This window comes from Malaya genurostris, chromosome 3 (assembly GCF_030247185.1).
Source record: "Malaya genurostris strain Urasoe2022 chromosome 3, Malgen_1.1, whole genome shotgun sequence".
Classification (NCBI taxonomy): domain Eukaryota; kingdom Metazoa; phylum Arthropoda; class Insecta; order Diptera; family Culicidae; genus Malaya; species Malaya genurostris.
In genome coordinates, this window is record NC_080572.1 from 210,594,846 (window position 1) to 210,618,231 (window position 23,386).

The following is a 23,386-nucleotide window of genomic DNA, read 5'->3' on the forward strand; positions in this document are numbered from 1 at the left end:
AATACGAATTACCAAAATTTTTTATCCAAGTGTGTAATCACTCGAAAACAATCGTCATTAAAATAGTTTAGGCGAGCGTAGAGTATGCTTCGACAACACACAAACACATTCTGTTTTACAAACTTGTATCTGTCAAATGACAATGAATCGATCATCGGCTTAATCCACATTAAAAGTAAAAAAAAATATCGTGAAGATAATTATTTTGTCATAGCAGATATGGGCCTGCAAACCTAACACGTATGCATTGGTTGCGATAGTTCTCGCAACGCTAGCGAGAGATTAAATACACATTAGCCATTATGGTAAGCTTAATTTATAATTGATTTCAAGTTTGTGATAATCAAACTGATTGACTCAACTGCCGGAAAATTCCATTTGTTACTGTTTTTCTCTGATACATTTCCTAGCGTGTAATGCGAATGTCGAACACGTGTTTCAACTGGCAAAAATCGATATTATTCTGCTATTAGTCACACATCCGCAAACTGCGCAATCTACTGAATTATATATTAGAAATGGTTACTTATTAGAATGGTTGGGTGTTTTTGCAAACATGCCGCAACACAAATGAATTCTACTGGTAACAGAATACCCTATGTGTGATGCAATTCAAACAATTTGTGAAATGATTGTTTTCCTAAATCAATAAAACTTGAATAAAGTTAGAATTAAGGTATAAACTAACATATCGCACTAAATGACGGTTTAAAATTTTAAACACACTTACACACACATACTATTTACCCTATAGTTCCGGAGCCGGAAGTCGGACCCGGATGAAATTGAATAGTAACCTATGAGACTATAGAACCTTTCATTTGAGTCTAAGTTTGTGAAAATCGATCAAATCATTCCTTTCGGTACTTCGGTGCGGTCGGTGCGATTAGTAAATAACTAATATAGCCTACAAATAAAATAGGTTTTGAATTAATTCTAGAAGAATTTAACCCTAATTTGCATCGCCGTTCTAAATGGCAATATGCAATTTTAAACACACTTTACCCTATGAAAGCATGATGAAATTCAATAGCTACCTATGGGACTAGAAGATCTGTTATTTGAGCCTAAGTTTGTGAAAATCGGACAAGCCATTAGTTTTTAGTGACATTATTTGACACATACACTCACTATGTGTCATACATACATAAATACACACAGACATTGTTCAGCTCGATGAGCTGTGTCGAACACTTCGGGAAAATTTTAATTAGTCAATTTTTCAAGTGATAACTTTTCTATATGAGAAAGACATAAAGTGTACTTTTATAGAATAGAATCGTTATAATGTTTTTTTGTTAATACTAAAAAGTGGGTACAAATAGATTGAAAGAGAATATCAGACATGGTAAACACCACAAATGGTCCAATCGGCAAATCCCAGCTTATCTATATTAACTTTTTTGCAATTATTTTAGCATAATTCTTCATATTTTTTAATATTTTTTTTGATAAGATGAAAAGATAATGGCCTTGGTCTTAATGTAAGATAGTAAAAAGAAATGATTGCCGATTACGTTATAATCAACTAGCTGTTATTTTCAGATTCAATATAATGACTTTTTCAACGCGAGCTTTAATTTCTTATCATTTTCGTATACCGATATTCAATACAGATTTTTGATTCCCTGATACAGATTTATCGATTTTTCTCCTGAAAAACATAGATTTAAATGCGGCAACTCTGCACGCTATTCGAAATCTAACAAAGCACGCTGTGTGCTTCATTCGCAAAGGCAGTAGTGTTTTCTTCTTCCGTATCGATGCGTACCCGGTTTTGTTTCGACATTTTGTATGACGGTTTGAAAGTCTTGACACTCATCGCTATATAATTTCGGAACCGGAAATCGGATCTGGATGAAATTGCTCAGTAATTTTTAAGACAATTAGAGCTTTAATTTGAATCAAAATTTGTGAAAATCGGTTTAACCGTTGTTGGGAAATCGATGTGACTTCCGTTTTTGGAGCTTCTCCTCACGGATACCGGGGGAACATAGCAATCGCAAAGTATATTTTCAGATCCACCAACTAACAAGATCTGCCAACTAGATGAACTTACCAGTAAGTTTTATACAAATTTGCACCTCGTTACGCCATCACTTGTGAAAAAATACTAATGATATTGAAAACTTTTCGCTTATCGTGTTGTAATACTGGAACCGGAAGTCAGATCCGCATTGATTTTTCGGGGATTTTTAAATAATTTCAAATACCTTTTATTTGAATCTTAGTTTGTAAAAAATCGGGCCTCGGTTGAAGAGTTGGTTTCCACAGTGATTGCATAGCCTTTCTATATGATGAAAGCAAAAATACATAATTTTTATGCTCACTTGATTCTTAACCATAAATTAAATTTTCCTAAGTGTGTGACTCAAAATATTATTTATGACAATATTATGATTCATTCGCTCGAAGATTGGTAATGTATCGCTTTATTCAATAATTACTGAACTTTTTCTACCAGAAAATTTAGTTAATTCTACCGAAGATCAAGTTTACTTGTGTGTCGTTCTAAGTTTTCTTTCCATTTTTTTCTGGTTCCGCTTTGTACTTTGCTCGTATTATGCAATTGGGCGAAATTATGGATGGCTGAATATATTGTATCCTTGTCGAAAAAATTGTGAAACCTCTCGTTTTTTAGTGGTAGATGTGCTTCAACCCTTAAATGCGCAATGTCGATTTTTTATCTCTTTTATCGATATAACTTTGCATGAAACGCGTAAAAATGAAGTTTCAAGCCATTTCTGATCGTCTACGCGTCATGGGAAAGGTTGTGAAGATAGGAAAATGAGTTCCTCATGAACTGAATGATAGACAGTAGGAAGAGCAAAATTATGCTCTCTCGGCATGAAACAAATGGTTTTCTGCACCAACTTGTGACGAAAGAAGAGAAATGGATTTATTTTGAGAAAGCCAAGTGCAGAAAATCTTGTTTCGATCCTCCCCAACGAGTCAAAATGGTGTCTTGTACTTCGAGCTTCTGAAACATGGGGAAAAAGTAAATACTAAGCGCCACCGATAGCAAATGATGAAATTCCATCGAGAATTGCTCAAAAAACGAACAGATCTCTTCACAAGACATGATAAAGTCGTTTTCCAGCGCAACAGTTCTTTCGATGTGGAGTTCGTGAGTTGATGGAAGGATGTAAAAAAATGCATAGCGTTTGAAGGGAACTAAAGGGTGAATTGATTTAAAAAAATAATCAAAAAAATTGAGAGAATTGATGAAATCTATATTAGAATCGATAGAACGTTCAAAATAATATTATATTTGAAGATGATGTCATGCAAATGTTGCCCGCGGCTCCGCAATTTTGGCACACTCTCTCCAACATATTGGTCGGTATTTCACGAATAATGCCACCGGCCTATAATCCACACCAAACAGTGACTTTTTTTAGATGCATTGGTAGCTCCTGCAATACTTCTGGCTGGTCTTCACTTCAGATGCGCAATTTTGATTGTTGACGTATCCATACAACCAGAAATGAGCTTCGTTGCTGAACACAATTTTTCGATAAAAAAGTAGATCTTCCAACAACTTTACCAGCGCTCATTAATGATTGAATTATAGACCAAACGACGATTCATGATTAAATCATAGACCAAAATGAACGAGTTTGATAATGACACAAGGCACGATTCACGCGTGTTCTGTCAAAAACAGTGATGCCAATAAGATACCAGCAAAAATCACCCTTTACTTTAAACAAAGTATCTTGAACTTATTACTCACAATTAACATCCATTAAAAATCATGTATTATTACCAGTTACACGCGGTAGGATTACGCAGCCCGACATATTTAAGTGCTGATTGATTCAATTTTGTGTCGTCATAGACTAGACACGTTTGTCATAGAGGAATCGCTTTGAGCAGGAAAAATCATGAATTGTTGGCATGATTCATCAATTGATATCTTGGTCTCATGAAGTGAACGACAAATATTTGAACAAAAAAGCGTGTACTTCCAACAGTGTTTGTCATAACCGTTATATGTCCTTGTACTCGAGTGCCGTCAAATCATGCTTACAAACATTCGATACGCATTGCAATCGAATAGAAAATGACAGCTCTGTCACGAATAAATTTTATCTGGAGCCGTCTCCCGCTTGCGGAACAAATGGGGTAAAACGGATAAAGTATGAAAAAAGTGCACTTGATTTCTGCTGGACCAGCTTGAATCGAATGGTCTTAGAACTCTGTCGAATTTTATCCGGATGCGACTTTCGGTTCCGGATTTACGGGCTGATAAGCATACTAATTCCAATTCCAAGAGCGTGTAAAAACACTGAAAAATGCTTTTAACCAGCCCCAGATCCGGAAATACCGGAAAAGTGATTGTATACTCCAAATCTAAAATCACTCTAATTGCTCAGAAATGGCCAGACTGATGTTTACAAATTTAGATTCAAATAAAAATATTTTGTATGCGATTATAATAATGTAGAAATTAGTTCGGATCCGGCATTGTACATTGAGAGCAAAATAGGAAAAAAAATATTCCAAAAACTCAAAAAACGGCACTCACTTCATTTTCCCACCAACCATTAAACCAGTTTTTAAGGGGAGGATTAAGGGATAAACAGTTTCGGAAAATCGTTTTTTTTTATATTTTCTTGTAGTTTAACATTTCAAAAATATTGTAAAAATATTTAGTATAAGTTACCAAAAATATTTGTTGCTAACTTTTTGAGAAAAAAAATTATACGCATTTTTCTAAAAACCAATTTTTCGAAGTCCGTGAACACTTAGTTCGCTTTCACATCTCACCCAAGTCAGTCGATGTAACAAAACCGCTTACGTTCGGGACGGAAGAACCCAAGTACAGTATTGTGTAGTGAACAATAGAACGACCTCGAAATGAGTGAACCAAACGAACAAAAGCTACCGCCGATATAAAAGAATACAATTGTTGTTGACTTCAAACAGTGCAAAATTCGACCTTCGATACGAGAACTTGAAGGTTTGCTTAAGGAGCAAATGCATCTTGACATTAAACGTGTGCATTTACTTCAATGCAATAAGACCAATAATGTTGTTTATATCCAGTTCTATAAAGAGTTGGATGCAATTCAATTCGCTAAAGACAATAATAATGTGGAGCACGAGAACATTAAGTACAACATTCCAGTATATATGGAAGATAGTGTTATAGAAGTGCGTGTGCATGATCTTCCCTCAAGCGTCACCGATTCTTATATTCGCAAAACTATGTCCCAATACGGAGAGATTCTCTCTATCGAAAAAGAAATGTTGAAGAACTTTTTCCCCGGTATTCTAAATGGCGTACGTTTGTTACGCATTCATTTGAAGAGGCCTATACCTTCTTATGTGATTTTCGGTCAAGGTACAAGAATTCTGTGCAAATCACTTGGTACCTATGACAATCAGATGGCCACATGTCAATATTGTCAAAAAGCTGTTCACTACGGTAAGCCATGTGATAAACTGGACAAGGAGACAACTACACCAAAGGACAACGGTGCTTCCTTCACACCAACCCCAGTACACCTGTGACAGCCACCAACAACAATGAAGCATCCCCTTCAACGAAACCATCCCTACAGAACAAAGTACACCAGCTGCAGTTAACAACTTACCCTTCAACCAACCAGCAACTGCAACCAATGTACAACAAGGCGCATCTACAGCAACTCTCAACGAACCCAAGACTACGATCAACAAGGACAACGAAAAGAAAACGGGAATCACACACAACACCGACGATGAAGCAATGGATGATGAGATAAGCCGCAGACGAAGTGACCTCCGATCCTCGTTGGATGGAAAAGGAAACTTATCTCCCCCTAGAAAAAGGGCGAGATCCAACAGCAAAAAAAAAATTTTTTTTTAGTAACAAAAATGTAAGGCAATCGGCCACGTAAAGCTTTTACGCAAAAAGGCCAGAATAAAAATTTTATTACAAAAAAAAGTCCGTGAACACGATCCTGCAAAATCTACTGAACCAATTCTTTTCAAACTTGGAACATATTTTCTTGGTATAAAATGCCTTTCCCCGACGTTTTTGAAATTTTTCCATTTTCATATTATCGTAGTTTTTCACCTCAAAAAATGGAGGACAATATTTTTTTTAGGGACTGAGGTCCACTAGGAGATTGATAGTACCTATTAGCTCTCTCCGGACAGTACCAGCCTAGATGCCGTGTGGAATCTGGCGGAAAAAAAATGAACCAAGAATAGATCCAGTGGGTTCCTGCTTCCATGTCGTAAGAGGCGACAATTGCAGGAGTTTCTTTTTCCTTTCAGTTATCAGATATTTTCAATGTTTCACTTCTGATTACTCTATTTTACTAAATTATCTCTTCATTCAACCTATCAATTTCCGTCTAGCTTCGGAGAAAAGTTTTATTTGGAATGTTCTATATTATTGATTGTCTTTCAGGATTGTGAATTGAATGATAAACATCAACTAATGCGCAAATCCGTTGATATTACAAAGTTAATAACAGAGATAACATATTTCGGTATATTGAATACATAGTAAAAATAAACTTGATATTAGTATTTCAAACAATGAATTATTATTTTTCTCGGTAGCCGGCTGCCCAGATCAACCAATATAACCAATTAATAATCTTATTAAATAATTAAAATAGTAAAAGATCACTGTTTGGTGATTTAAAATGATTTTATAACTACTGCTTAGAATATGTCAAAGCAATGAATCAACTGTTTTGTCTAAATCCTGTTCACTCGTTTATTTTGTAATTTCATTTATAAAAAATAGGGAAGTTTTTATTCTTTACGCGATAGTATTGCAAATTTTTCTTCAGTTTCCACGAATAAGAGCTGTGAATCAAGACTTCCCGGGACTTCAACATAGGATATTGTTGAAACGTTCACTCGGGAAATCTTGAAACCGGAACATATTGAGTCGCGCGCGAATAATACCAATACTGAGATTTTTACTAACAAATATCCTTCTCCCGTGACAATTGTGGAGTGCGCAGTAGTATATACGGCCTCTAGTAACAACAAGTGTTGGACTAACATCCCTTCCCATTCCTTAGACGATCTACGTTCGGGCCTGACCGGCGCCGGTACTGATCAATGAATTCTGGGATTACCAGAAGATGTACATTGAAGGATGATTTACCAGTCCCCGGTCGGATCATCTAAAAACTCCCTGTACAATTTCAGCCCTGTCCCGGGTTGGCGGTTCAATGCATAGGACACTGGTCTAACAAACCAGTAGTCGTATGTTCGAGCCCCGACCTGGAAGGATTCGTAGTGTCAGTAGAATCGTAGCACTAGCCATGCAATGGTTCTGTACACTCTGAATTGGCTGCGAAGTCTGTTGAAACAGAAGGTCAAATTCCACTACAGGAATGTAATACCAAGGCTTTGCTTTTACAATTTCAGCTAATCCCGATCAGTAACGGAGTAGCAACCAGGGGTGGTCGCTCAAGCTAAAAAATGGTGGACAATTTTTCGTAAGATCGCATTTTTTGCTCAAATATATAACGAACTGTTAAAAAATCAAAATAATAACTTGAGAACGACGGAGGGGGGAGAAATAACTCGCATTTTAAGTAAATTTAAGAACATATTTGATTTCAAATAATTCTACACCGAGTTATCGTGTTCACCGCGCAACGTGATTCTCAAAAGAGATTTTGGGAAATGCTCTGTTACCGCCTTATTTTTCAATATTAATATACGGAAATTTAACTAAATATTCTCTAAATAATGTTTTTCGATTCAAATTGTCCCTTACTTCCCCCTTGAAAACGGCTCCGGAACGGCAACATGAAGTTTAAAATCTCAAACCGTCATATTTTCGTTTTGCATCGTGGCTCCGGAGAAAAAATCCAAATTAGACTCAAAACTCAAACCAAATTTGTTATACCAGCTTCCGGTTTTTGAAATACGGGAAATAGTTGTCAAAATCTCAAAAAAGGAAACTCACTTCGTTTTCTCAGACGGCTTCACCGATTTTCACAAGCATAGACTAAAAAATAAAAGAGTTTATAACATCAGACATTTGCTTTATAATTTCATTCGGATCCGACATCCGGTTTCGAACACAACAGGGTGAAGTATGTTTAAAATTTTAAATATCAATGAGCAAAATTAAAAAAACGAAACTCATTTTTGTTAATTTAGACAGCGAAAACCGAACTAAAATTCAATAAATAAAATATTATAAACAATTCATCAATTTTTCAGAAATTAAACGGGAAAATACGATGATTTTTAAGTAAGAACTAAATCCAATACAATCATCTACATAATTGCTAAATAATTCTTAAATAGGATGCAATCCAAATACTTTCCACCCACAAAGATCGAGAATTGTTGGGTGCACCTGAAACAGAAAACAGACAATCAGCCAATTAGGACTGAACGCCAAATAGAAAAACCACCGCACTCATCGTTTATTGTTCATTTTACCGTCAGGTGTTTCTAATTCGTGTTATCTGAATTAACCATGATTAACATGAGAAATGAATCGAAATTTGTTGGCAGTGTTTTGGTTTTTGCACTTTGCCTGCTATCAATAATCTAAGCAGCGTTGTGATAACACGCACACACATATCTTATCAAAACTGACCACGTAAAAACAATCACATTTTTGTTTATTACATGTCTTATGTAATCACTAGCTTAAGTCGTGTTATGAAGAATTCATAGCCTCTGACAGGTTCCAGAAATAGAAGACGGATAGTAGTGTGAATGTTTTTTTAGTAGCATTACTTGCAGAAATGAAGAATATTGCGTCGCAACCGGCTGGATGCGCTGGTTGCCGGGCTGAAGAAAAGAATGCAGTCATACTGCTTTTTAGGCTCAAAGCTCGAACGAAAAGAGTTGAAGAATGGTAACATAGAACAAAACGTTTTAAAAATGTGTATTTCTAGATTTCACTTTAACAGAACTGACATTATTTTCCTAATCCACAAACATTTCACTGAACAGTTTGTTAGTTAGAACACAGAAACTAATTACGCATGAATCATTGATGAATTGCGATCGATTGCACCATTCAACGATTAACATGTTCATGAAGAGTACTGAAAACACAGATCATTCTTCGTTTTTTTACTATAATAAATAAACCCATCTCGTCGAAAAATCACATCGTTTCCAGAGATATAAACGAAACGAAAACTACGTCTACCTTTTGGCCCTCCTTGTACAGGTTCAATTGGTTTTCCGCTGGATTGCGAGACATTTTGCTCAAACACTTTCGAATTGCAGCACTACACTTTGGTCCACTGAGTGTTCCGCTTGTTCGTAACGCGGTTTTTATACCTCAAACTCAATCTTTTGATAAGCAAACAGCCGGCCACGGTGGCACGTACACACTCACACACTCTCTGCTGGAGCCGGTTACAAATTAAGAAAAAGCTCCCCGCAATGTATGCGGAACAGTGTTAATCGGGTTGGGGTTGTGGGCAGAAGAAAGGTTTAATGTAAAACAAAAATATAGATGGTTCGATGCAAGCAAATAGTTAAGTCACGCGAAAAAAATGAGAACCTCACGCAGTTGGGTGTTGTTACTGGTATGCAATATTGAACTCGACTGGCGACTAGCGGCGAAACATTGCGCTTTTATGGATCAACGCGGCCAGGGATGCGATGAACTTTCACGAATGAACCTCACGGTGGTTTTAGTAGACACGTTAATTATCTATTCCCGGTGAATGATGCGCTTGAACTGTTATTGAGCATCTTGTATTTAGCAGTGCTGGAATTGGTGCAACTCTTTAGATGTGATCAGATTTCAAATTAGTTTCATATTCTCAATTTTATTCTTAAAACCATTGGTATTAAACGAATTTCGCGTCAACTCGAACTAATATTGACAGCACCCACTCTCAGATTTCTGTAGAACTTTCTGGACATGTAGATTTTGTCATAGCAAGCCGCTTTACACAGTTCGTGCTCGCATCTCACCCGACACAGTCGAAAATCGTTTGCAGTCGAAACAACAGAAAGAAAGACAATACAGTGTAGTGAACAATAGAGTATACGGAATGGTCAAATACGATTTGACAAAGCCTGAAACTTGGCCAAGTTGCAAAGTTAGACCAGCAGCAAATTAAATTGAAATCTTACTTGAAGAACGAATGCATCTAGACGCTAATAATGTAACTGAGATTCAATTCATCAAGGCGTCCAACTGTGTGTACATTATGTTTAAACGTGAAGGCGATGCAATTGCATTCGCTTCGGTTAACAACGCGGTGCACAGCGTTGAGTGTGACAACATTAAATACAAAATCCCTGTGCACATGATGGACAATGCCATAGAAGTACGCGTGCATGACCTTCTACCGCTGACGAGCGATCAGTCCGTTCGGGAAATCATGTCGCAGTACGGTGAAGTTCTTTCCATCGAAAGAGAAGTATGGCGGAATTATTTCCCCGGCATCCGGAATGGCGTGCAAGTGGTACGTATGCAACTAGGCAATTCCATCTTACATCATTTGTGGTTAAGGTGGGACACATCCGTGTAAAACGCTGATCACCTATGAAAATCAGCTGGTTACATGTCAGTTTTGTGAACAACCTGCACACTACGGTAAACCTTGCACTGCGAAAAGAACATCTTCAACCAAAGACAAGGTCAACCGTTCAACAACGAAAACTAGTGAGCGCAGTACTCCTGTTTCACCATCAAACCAATTAGCAACTGCAACCAATGTACAACAAGGCGCATCTACAGCAACTAGCAACGAGCTCAACACTGCGAACAACAAGGAAAACTAAAAGAAGACGGAAATCAACAACAAAACCACCGATGCGGCAATGGATGACGAGACGAGCCACGAACAAAGTGCCCCTCAACCCTCGCAGGAGGGAAATGGAAGCTCTTCTCCTCCGAGAAAAAGAGTGACGAGATCCACTTCAAAAAATTCTTTATTTAAAAAATCGGCTAATTCTGCCACGTAAAGCTTGTACGCAAATAGGCCTGAATAAAAATATCTTTGAAAAAAAACTACAAGGATCAGCCCCATGAGGTTGTTCGAGCCATTGCACAGTGGTCCGAAACGTGAAATTAGCGTGACAAAAATATTTAAACTAATATTTAAGTTTTTTGTAGTTGGTGTCTTCACAAAAGTTGTTTGTAATCAAATGGCGCTCCTTTTGATGAAAAATGTTACTAGGGTGGTCCTCATTTAGACTGAAATCTGAAATCTAACATTCCCAATTGAACTCAAAAATGATTTTGTTGTACAATAAAGTTGTAGGAAATTTTATTTTGAGCAACTTTGCTGAAAAAAGCACTTCTCTGGCTTTTCATTTGATAGAGTTACATCAATTTTCCCGTATGAAAGTAGGGTTGCTCTTGAAAATTCACTTTTTCTGTTCTAACTTTTTTCTGAAACGTTCTATGGAAAAGTTGTCTTCAAGAGAGTTGTTGTACTAATCATTGCGCACAATTTCCAAGCTAAACCAAGCCTTTTCATATGAGCTACCAGTAAAAAGTTATGATTATATATCAATATTCATTAGGGTCCTGAAAGGTAAGTATGCGGTTCCTGAAATATAAGTGAAAGTTTAAGAGAAAATTGGAAGGGTGTTATTTTTTTAACTTATTTAAATTAGTTATAAAAATACCGTCAAAAAACTCAAAAACATTGCATAACTTTTAAACGTCTTAACGTATCAACATACTTCCTTTGGCAAAATGATAGTATCAAATTAGTTCTACAAGTGTTCCATACATTGTCCTTCCGAGAAATGAGACACTCGATTTTCCCACAGATCGCACAACTGACTTTCTTGAACTTAGAGTAAAATTGAAGACCTTATAGTCCCATAGATTTATATTCAATTCAATGTAGAACTAAGTTCCGATTCCGGAGATACGGGATAAAACGTGCAAAATGAACTAAAATAGAGCACTCGATTTTCTCAGAGACCGCTCTTCCAGTTCTTCACAAGTTAGGGTTTAAATCAAAGATCTTACAACCCCATATAAGCCTGCCGAATTTCATCCGGATACGACTTCCGGTTTCAGAATTACAGGCTTATAGGTATACAAATTTCATTTTCAGGAGTGTGTTTTACCTTTTTTTTAAATTTAGAAAATAGATATAGCATTCGCTCGAACTTCGGAAAACTTTTCCGATGCCCGGTAAATGTCTGTGTGTGTAGGTATGTGTGTGCAAAATTAAAAAGGCGTGTTCCTCAGAGATGGCTGGACCGATTTCGACCAAACCATCAATTTTTTGACAATATCTGTCACAACTGACCTTGTGAAGAAAATATGTTTTGAGACCTAAATTCTACACGGTAAAAGCTATCCAACAAGTCTAAATTGTCAAAATCCGTCCAGTTTTAACAGAAATATCGATACTGTTGTGCAAGCGATTTTTCCCCTTATTCCAGTGCACACACGGAGAACCCGCAGATCACAAAATTTGAATAATGCAATTGTTGTTTCACGCCCTGGTTGTTTCAACTAAACTGTTATTGATTTAACTAACATATCTGTTGATTTTGTCATGACCATTCAGGTAAACGAAATCGATGTATCCGAATACCGTCACAAAAACAGCCAAACGCGAAACAAAAATCCTCTTCCTTTCACCAGAAACGTTTCATATTGAAAATTTTCAATGGCAATTGAACGTCATTTATGCCAGTCACGTAGTGGCCTTTTCATGTAAGTGAAAGTATGCAAATGATCATAAGAATTAATTGTAAAACAATATTTTCCATGTACTGAATAGATATACAGTATAAATGGTGCAATTTCATCTGCGTGGTATGTATTTTCTGACAGTTCATGTCAATGTTATTAATTACACTGAACACTTAAAATTTACTACTGAAGTGAAGCGGTAGTATTTGTATTTTCCTGAAAGTGCACCTCTAGCATTAGGCTTATCAACTACATTCTTGAAAACGGAATTAGAAATGCTCTTTAGCGAGCCATTCCGCAAGTGGAGTAAAAATTTCTTAATGCCCTGTGGACATTTTGCTGGTTAATTCCATCTTCGGAATTATAATCTATTGTCGCATTTCTACATCATACTGTTAAAGCTATAAGCAGCTACTTAGGCAACATTTCGTAGTTTCAGTTGTGAATGAGCTGCCCCCGAAGAGACTAACAGTAAAAACATATCTTAAGTTCAAATTACTGAATAACTGGTTGAAACAACTGAGACAGTTTTTGCTTTCGTGCATTCAGGTAACTTTGCTGGGAGTGTGTCATTATTCAGTTGCACGAGTGACACCTCGTTGAAACGTTTCATTTTCTGTTTAGGGTGTATGCCATTGCTTAACTGTAACGTTTCATTACTCGTTTTTGGTGCATGTAACTGTAACGTTTCATTACTCGTTTTTGCTGGATGTCAATGCTAAACTGCCCGCACGATAAATAAAAAATGACAGCTTAGTTAAAACAACAATTGTTCAGTTGTACCAAATTTTAAACAATCAAATTCAGAGAAACAACTAACATTTTAGTTGTTTTGCGATCCCTGGCTTTTCCGTGCAGTGGTCCCAATTAAACCAAAACGTGTTTCTGTTTGCACTTCAGAGGTTGATTTTGTAGCCTAAATGCCTTCAGAATTTTGATTGGAATTGTCCCCTTCTCTTGATGTAATTCTTTAAAATGTATTGGTGTCGAGATTATGAAGCATTGTTTACCGGAGGTCCCAAAATGTAGGTTTACAATTTATATAAATATAAAAAAATAGGCATAGAATTCGCTCAAACTTAGGAAAACGAACTAAGCTAATGTCTGTGTGTGTATTTTGACCGAACTAATTACTAATGAAACTAATTACTAATGAAAGTTTAATTTTCCTAAAAGTATGTACGCTATTGTTTTATGGATCTGATAATTACTTTCCCAGTTTTATATACTTTTATGACAAAATTTGCAGTTTTTTTTACAGATTGTATAAAATGGCAACCTGTCATATAGAACGATAATGCAAATACCGTAGAAAATCTTCTGAATTTGGTCCAACTAATAGGAAAATAGGCAGTCGTAAATGGCAGTCGAAAACCCAGAAACGGAGCACTCTTCATTTTCTCAGAAACATCTGAGTCGATTTTCACAAACTAAGAGACTCAAAAATAAGGGTCAATGTCTATAAAGATAGACTGCTTTTGACCTTTCTTCAGATCTCCCTTTCAAACATTCATTCAGAGCGAAAATTCAAACAACGAATAATTCCTATTACTTTGGGTCAAAACTGTTAAAATTTGAAAAGGTTATGCTAATATACACAGTGCGTCCATTAAGTTTCATGAGGCGAATCATATCTCAGTAGATAATAGCGGCATCTATGTGTTCGAACGCGCATTTTCAAGCTTGTACCTTTCTCTATTTACGTGTCACATTTCATTAAATTTGATTGACAAATCTCGATGAACATTAGACAAGGTCCCAAGTGCAAATAAAAGTTTCTCTTGGTTTACTTTCTCTTTCAATTATTACGGTAAATTCCAATAATTTCCAACAAATTCTATAGTTTCTATCGAAAGTTGATGGTTTTTGCTATTGTCCTATGTGAAGTGTTAGATGGAAGGATTGCTGATTGAGCCGTAATACTCGAAAAAGAAAGTAAACAAAGAGAGGACCTTTTCTCGTGTTCGTCTTCAAATAACAAGAATGTGACAGTTCTCCCTAAACAATTTTTCATCTGGCGTTGAAATTCTAACATAGAATAAAGAACGATCAATAAATTAAACGCAACACTTGGTAAAAGTGCATCAGAAATATTCCGATTGATGCAACAAGTTTGCGGGGATCAGTGTTTGCATCGAGCAAATGTTTTTTGAGGCACAAACGTTTCTTGAAGGGCCGAGTGTCGCTAAAGGATGATAAACGTGAAGGCAGACCAATTTCAGCTCACACATCCAAAATGATTGCAAAAGTTAGTGATTATGTTGCGAATGATCGCAATGCTTCTTTAAAAGTGATAGAAGAGGCTTTGAATATTGGTAAAGAACCGATTCATCTCATTCTTCACGAGGATTTGGGCAAAATAAAGGTCTATGCAAAGTTTGTCTCGCACACACTGACGTAGGAGCAGAAATCACTTCGTGTCAATCATTCCAGAGAAGTCGTTGTAGCCGCCAAAAATAATCCACGCTTCCTGAAATTAATTGTTACTGGCGACGAAACGCGACGCTTTCAGTACGATCCATAAACTAAGCGTCAAAGTTCGGAATGGAAGTCAAAAAAAACTCACAAGCAAAAAAAAAACGCGAAAGTCTTCAAGAATCAAACATCCACAAAGAGTTCGTTCCAACTGATCAAACAATCACTGGCGCATTTTATATCGAAGTTTTAAAGCATTTGATGGCCAGAATCCGTCGAACTCGATCCAAATATCGTCATCCAGAGAAATGGTGCTGGTTGCACAAGTCACAAATCAATCATTGTTCGTCAGTTTTTGAGCTGAAATCAAGTCTGTGTGTTTGACCACCCAGCGTAGTCACCTGATTTGGCACCGTGTGACTTCTTCTTGTTTCCAAAGTTGAAGTTGAAAGGAAGCTTTTTGAAGAAGTTGAAAACATCAAAACGGCTTCGACACGAACAGTGGATGATATTCCACAAAATGAGCTGGAGCACGCATTTGAATCGCTATTGAATCGCTGTAAGAAATGCATTAAATCGAAGAGAGAATACATAAATTTGAAAAACTCATGAAATTTTATTTATTCTGCGATTTATGGAATCTGTCGCGAAACTTAATGGACGCACTGTGTATTTCCAAACAAACTTTTTTGTTCAGAAAATTGGGCACTCCGAAGTAAAATGTTCTTCGTGCTAAAAAACGTTTGAATCTTCGAACCTATAAGAAGCAAAAACAACCAAAACGTAGTCCGAAACAAGAAGCATCGATCAGGCCGAGGGTTCGAAAGCTGTACAATACGATTCTTGCTGGAAATTTGAACTACATAATCATGGACGACGAAACCTACGTGAAACTCGATTACAAATCCTTGCCGGGACCACAATATTGTACGGTGCGAGAAGGGCAAGTGTTAAACCAGTCCGAGACATCGATTGAAGTCGAAAAATTTGATAAGAAAGCTATGGTCTGGCAAGCAATTTGTAGCTGCGGTAAGATTTCGAAACCCTTCATCACCACTGCTTCAACGAACAGCGAAATATACATCAAGGAATGTTTACAAAAACGACTTCTACCCATGATTCGAAGCCACAAGGATCCTGTAGTCTTCTGGCCAGATCTTGCTTCTTGCCACTACTCGAAATCAATGGTAGAATGGTATACTACCAAAAATGTCCCAAAAGACATGAATTCACCAAATTGCCCACAAATTCAACCAATTGAGGAATTTTTGCATTAACGAAGGCATATGTTAGGAAACATGTCTCGGCAGCCGAAATCATTCAACAGTTCGAAAAAGATTGGAAAAAGTGTCAAAACTTGTCGCCAAGAAGTCAGTACGGAATTTAATAAGGAACGTTCGCAAGAAGGTGCACCAGCTAGTCTACAATGGCTAAGTAGCAAATGTTGAGAATAATATTCTGTTGTTGTAGTCTAATGTTATCAGTATATCGAATAAAATTTGAATATCTAACACTTGTGAATTATTTACAGCGAAATCAAAGTGCGTCCATACTTTCTGGGACAGTCTTTATTTTTCTCGACACATTCCTGAAAAAGAAATTTTTATTTTATCCGTGTATGTCTCCCAAACGAATGGCTGTCGTCGCTCTGGTTTTAGGCACTATAAACGGGATCACACACTTCAGAGCCAGGGGACAATTCACGTCACGGACGGCTTATCAATCAAAGCAAGTTTTTTTTTCAAAGGATTTTGTGGTGCTTTCTGTACTGAAATAAGGCATATTATTTGTTATCTGTGTTATTTATAGTGCACAACAAATTTAAATGTTATGGTTGCTGGTAGTTCAGTCATCAATAGAAACTGATATGTAATGCGCTGCACTGATTGATTTCACCACAGAAATCGGGTGAAGGATTAGCATATACTATCTACCGGAGGAGTTCGTTTTTTTTTTCCAAAGAAGAACGAAACAAAGTGAAAACATACCGGTGATCAGCAGATTGCCGTCATTCAATGAAGACATACAAAATATTGTTGTCCGTTAATGATCATCATCTGTGTCCGAACATCTTAATAAATATGTTTGATTTCTATAACACAAAGCAAATTGGTTTGTATATAAATAACCATTGATACAGCAAACCATTACAACTAATTAGTATGCTAATCACTAGCTCAAATGAACCAGAACAAATTCGAACTTTTTTTTCAGTCATATAGCCATCCATCCAAGAGTGGTTCAATGCTATATGTAGTGTACCATTGCATTAAACGCAAGGATATCATGGCATTGTGGCGTTCTTTAGTGGTACTACTTAAGCAAATATTATCATAATCAGAAAAGTCAGACACGCTCAGTCGAATTTTGTGTTATATGAAGTAGAACATTGTTCTCTTAGCTCTGGATGTTCATCTTATCTTGTGTGAATTGAACGCTCGCAGTTCCTTTGTACACTGCATTGTTTGTAAAATATTGTATAAACAAAGCAAATGCACTAATTAATTTATTGTTCGAAAAATGTGTCCAATCTCTGAATGATTTTTTGCATAACTATTGCTTATTGTAATGGTACACATTGATTCATACGAAGCAAGTTCCACTCGACTTTCACAAAAAGTTACCACTGTTGCAACAGTTTGAATGAATGTACTGCAATGGAATCAGCCCCCGTTTGAGATAAGAGCTATGCAAGATATGCGCACAGGAAAATCGAGTCAACGAAAAACTCGCAGTACAACATTGCTTCTACACACTTGGGCTGTGGACCATCTCGAGAATTATTTTAACTCTCGAGAATTTGACATAATTATTGCGATACAGAGAACGGAAAAAATACGCTGTTTGACAATGTATTGAAACTTTGAAATTAGAGTTACTTTTGCAAGATTTTTTTTTCGGTGTCGAAAAATAACTAGCGAACTGTCAAAAATAACCATGCTTTCGAGCAGGGTTATTTTTGACGACAAATTTAATCGGCAACACGAGATTTGACTGATTGTCACATAAACCACATTCCTTTTTTCAATTCAATAATTCCAAAATCTCGGTAAAACGCATTTTTTGCCGAAGTTGGCATAATATATTGCTGAACTTGTCAATAGACAACAAATGTACCGAAATTTTGAACAGTGTGCTAGCTTTTATTGAAATCCGGCTAGACATTTGCCAAATAATGTCACCTGTCGATTTTTCAAAACATCTCGTTGCCATTTCTTGTGGAGCTGGAAATATATATGAGTTGGGTGGAGGGAAAAGATTCCGATATTTTGTGAGAAGATCAGTGAAATTGAAAACTATTTACTTTTTATATACATATACTTAAAAATGTTCTCTTATTGCCAGGTAGAGACGCTGATGAACACAGAGACAGACGTTTTTTTCTCGTTTGATTTTCTTTTGCTATTTTTATTTAAAATAGACATTAATTTTCACTCCCATTTGCTCCAATCTTAGCTATCATACAAAAATAAAGCAAAATCCTTTCTATGCAAGATTACTGATGACTCGGAAATTCATGATTTAATCCTGAAGGTTAACAGCAAAATTGTTGCTGGCAACCTCGCCCATAATTGACAGCTTTCAAAATTAGAATTGCCAAGATTCTCAGTAGCAGTGTTGGGAAAAAAAATCAAAATTTCGAAAATCGCGAAATGAAATCATCGATCAGAAAAATCACGGCAGAAAAGTCCAATACTGATTTTTTGACAACGTGATTCTCACTGAAACTGATTTTGCATGACAAAAAATCAGTTGTAAAAGTTCACTAGCGAACATTCTGTTTGTGTATATTCAAGAAAAAAGTTCGCTCATTGAATATATCTGATATGATTCTCGATCAGAAGATTTTTGGGAAATGAATTTTCATAGCCGTTGTATCTTAACCCTTTACAGAATACATGGCGAATAAATGTGCCGATGAACAAAAACTGAACCTTTCTGAAAATGTTCAGTGTGCGTAGGGTGATTGATAAGTGGATCAATAGTGGTGATATTTGAAATTTATTGAGCACTAATAAAATTCATTAATAAAAGAAGCAAGTGATGTGATTAATAATAGTTGTAATGATAATAAAAACCTTAATAAAAACTATCACAAAGCATGTTATGCAGCTGATTAAAAAATATTAGCAATGTCATGCAATTTAGCTTGAATAACGTACGCAGAAGTAACAGGAGCGCAGACTACTGTTATGCCAATTCAAATGCACCAAACGTGTTCGAGACTTGCTGACTATGCTGCGCTCCTGTTACTTCTATGAATCAAATTCATGCTAGATAGCGATTTATTGGGTTTAATCTAAATAGTACAGCTGAAATTGAATTAGCCTTTCGTCTCTATAATCACTAATAGATGTGATACAGTTGCGAATTTATTCAGTAGGAATTTTTTTCTTGATGAAAATATAATTAAATCATTCACGAATCACTACGGTGATTCGATATGATATGAAATAGATATGAAACTATTATTCTTCAAACTACAATGATAAATAGCCTACCAAACCATGTACTTTAATAGAGAACTTCGACAAGTTTCTGGCCTTAAAATAACGCCGACTTTAGCACAGTGTTATTGCGGTATGAGTCTCAAGACCAGGAAGTTGCTAGAAGTCTGTTTTGACAATATTCACCATCCATAACTACGCAGTCTGCTTTTTGTTCCTGTTTAGGGTTTTAATTACCTTGAATGAACTATATATTGCTGATTGCTTTACTTTTTAAGCGAATGCATAAGACGTGCTGACACATATCGAACGGTACCCGATCAGATACACATAACAAAATCATAACACAAGTATATCAACAGTTGATATGTATAACAATTAGTGTTATTTTGAGATATTTAACAAATGAGAACAGTTAAAAGTTATAACTTGTGGCAACTATATAATAACAAAATCAGTTATGATGTTTTATTTTCATTTGCAAGACTCATTAAGTTCATTAATTGAAAAAAATGAGTTCTTCCGTTGTTTCATATCGAAATATAATGATCATAATTTCAAAGAACTATGTTCCCGAAAGTAAACACCGTCTTTGTAGTTGCCTTACTATGCAGCTAAAAGGCTGTAATTTATTGAATTATTTAGTAGATATATAAAGGGTAAGTATAATCGTTTCTTACATTTTCCGTGTTTCTTCTTCTTTCTTTTCAGGTATCACCGCGGAAGGATGACTAATTGTAATCTATAATAGCAACGGTAAGTTTTAGGTTAAGCTTTAATTCACACATTTGTGGTAAGTATTTAACTAGTGGTAAGGTAAGTAATACATGTAATAATTCTTTTACTCTAAACGTACCTCAATTGTACTAACTGTTCCACTTACTACGTGGATGAATCAAGTTAGATTCAGAAATTCCAAACTGAATTGAAATTAAATCCAAACCGACTACAAATTGCACAAACGATCGCTTTCAATGTTTTTACTGTCTTTATCTGATTCTTGCACTAGTGACATTTGTCAAGGTTGTTAGAAATTGCTTTTTATACCCTGTGGAATCTAATCGGCGAGAGGTATCGTCGACAAACTAAAAGAAGAAACCAGATCACTAAATAAATTATTAACTTAATATAAAAAACATTCAACAATTTTGGATTGAAACGATGCTAACAGTTGGCTGTGATATAGTTTTTCTGTGTTAAATTTGCTATCTAATTTATTACAACTATTGTTATAAATTTCTGCTTTCGGACTTCTGTAGTTATATCAATTTCAATAATAATTGTGATACGAACGTTTCAAAATCTGTTACGATTTTGTTCCGGCTAGAGTCTTTTTTGTTATGATTTTTGTTATTTTAACAGCTTACCAGCCAAAAATATTTCAAAATTTATTACAAAATATTTCTGAAATAAATTACTCCAGTTGTTATCATTCTGTTATTACCATCTGATCGGGTATGATCAGGTTTCGCTTCATCAACTGTGTTTAGCATTCTGGTGGGATTTATTGAAGCTGACGTTTCGCTTGTCGCCAGATTATGGTTCCCGATCGAGAGTCATCGATGTCATTTTTAAGACAATTATTTTGTGGCAGCAAACCGTATGTCAAAACATTTACACACAAACGCTTTATATTGACAAATAGAATATAATGGCTAATAAACCATGACTAGATTTTGCTGTGCGCATAACTCATACTGCAGTATTTGCTGAAATTCTTCATCTTATCTATTTCATTCACATATGGTTATGGTTCACGCAAAACATCTTTCGATAACGATTGTGTCAATATACTATGTATAAACACTTTCCAGGTGAGTAGGTTATGTGAATGACTACCAAATTTCTAGTTAGATTAGTTATTGTAGGACAGTCGATTACATCGCCCACGAATAATTCTTGACGTTTAGATTTTTTTTTCTGCCTACCTCAATTTACTTTGATTATGACAAGGCTACCTGAAACCTTAAATAAAATAAACCTAGATTCCCCAGTGTAATAGTACTGTAGTTGAGAAACCCGTGACACCAAAAGCGCCGTCTGGTGTAGAATGGGTGCGTAAATGCTCCTAAAATGCATGCATAAAGTTGCCTGCGCATTTAACACAACCACAGTAGCTAATGTAAAAAAGTGCTCCCGTTTCTCACTAGAGGTGCTGTTAGTGTCACCGTACAGTGAGAAATCTATGTTTACTTAATTTATGCTGAAACCATAAATCAAATAAACATAGATTTCCCATTGTACGGTGACACTAACAGCACCTCTAGCGATAAACGGGTGTACTTTTTTCCATTAGCTGCTGTGGTTGTGTTAAATGCGCAGGCAACTTTATACATGCATTTTAGGAGCATTTACGCACCCATTCTCCACCATACGGCGCTTTTGGTGTCACGGGTTGCTCAACTACATTACTATTATACTGGGAAATCTATGTTTATTTGATTTATGCTGAAACCCTAAGAGTTTTTTTAGAGTCCAATAAATGAACAGCCTTCTTAGGGCCACTTAGCTAAAGAATTGTTTTCTTAACAAATCAGTCTTATTGAAGACTAACATTAAATCAGTCGTAAACCAAGTATTTTATTCATGAAATTGGTCTATCTGAAAATTAGTCCCAAGGTTAAAAATAAAACAATACGAAAGGACTCTCCTTCCTTTAAGCCTTTGCAAACAGCTTCAATCATTTATTGATTTTTGCACAACTATTGGTGAACTTAATGGTACTGATTGAACCATAGTTACCAAGTCAGTTCCAACTAGCAATGTTGCAACAATTTAGATGTATTTGCTGCGATGAACTCGTGTCCATGTTTAAGATAAGAGCTTTGTATACACTGCTGTATTTGCTCAAATTCTGCATCTTATCTATTGCACATATGGTTAGGGTTCATGTATAACAACCCTTGATAACGATTTTATAAGCACTAGCCAGGTAACAATGAGTAGGCTATGGGAAGTGATTGAACGAGATTTTATACTTTTATGCGTTGCTGGTTCAAAAGGTTTGCCCTTTCGAGTAGATAGAGGGTTAACATAATGTACAATAATGGTATTATTAACGAATGGTTAGGCGTTGGAAACCAATATTTAAATTATCGGCTTCTTTCATGTTGCGTTCAATGAATAGGATTTGTAGGTCGACTAGACGATTATTATTAATTTTTTTGCATGTGATCAGTGCAATTCCTTAGATTTATTTCTGCTGATTAAATCATACCAAATTTATCAACTATAAGTTATTTTGGTTCTGACAGTGGTCCATTGTTGTGATAGACATAAAAATAGTTATGTTTTGTAAGGTTATGCGAAATATTTTTACTGAAACATTCCGATTAACATTAGTTATATTTTAATTGTTCGTTTTCACCAATTATTCTACGAGCTCCAGATTGGTTTCCGTGGTTTAGGAGTGTTTATTTGCGCTTACCGATTGATTTTCTTTGAACAAATTTAATTGATTTTCGGCAGGATTACGTGACATGTTATACTCGTATCAAACCGATTTCTTAACTTATTCACCAAAAATGTTACCGGACGAAGTACACAAATATAGTTAATTTTTCTTTTTAATTGGAAAAGAATGTCAAAACCGGAATGTATTTGACAGTCATCCAGTTCAAATGCAACATATGAATATAATAAACATAAATGTGATGCAGAGATGCCAGGTTCGCAGATTCACAATATGCTGCACACATTTTAAAAATAACACCGATTTTCAAAGATTTCTGAAATCGATCACAGACTGCCAATGAATCCTCAAAGTGAGAAAAAACGTAGTGCAAATTTCTCGCCATTTCCGAACGCTCTGTGGAAAATACAGAGCGTTCGGAAATGACGAGACCTTACTTTTTAAGGCGAGCCTTTTTCTTATTTTTTGAAGTTTTGAGACCATATATTTGCT

At 35.9% G+C, this 23,386-nt stretch overlaps 1 protein-coding gene across 2 annotated transcripts in view; it reads right to left on the bottom strand.

Moving 5' to 3' along the window:
* Positions 1–23,071, bottom strand: part of LOC131434895 (catalase) — a 43,920-nt gene extending 20,849 nt beyond the window's left edge. The window contains exon 1 of one of the 2 annotated variants that reach the window (XM_058602141.1): positions 22,910–23,071. In XM_058602141.1, coding sequence (XP_058458124.1) covers positions 22,910–22,963 — 54 coding nt within the window. In that variant the 5' untranslated portion in view covers positions 22,964–23,071. Of the gene's footprint in view, positions 1–9,142; positions 9,559–22,909 lie in introns of those variants that run through there. The other variant, XM_058602140.1, reaches the window with a different exon arrangement.
* Positions 23,072–23,386: the final 315 nt, after the last annotated feature.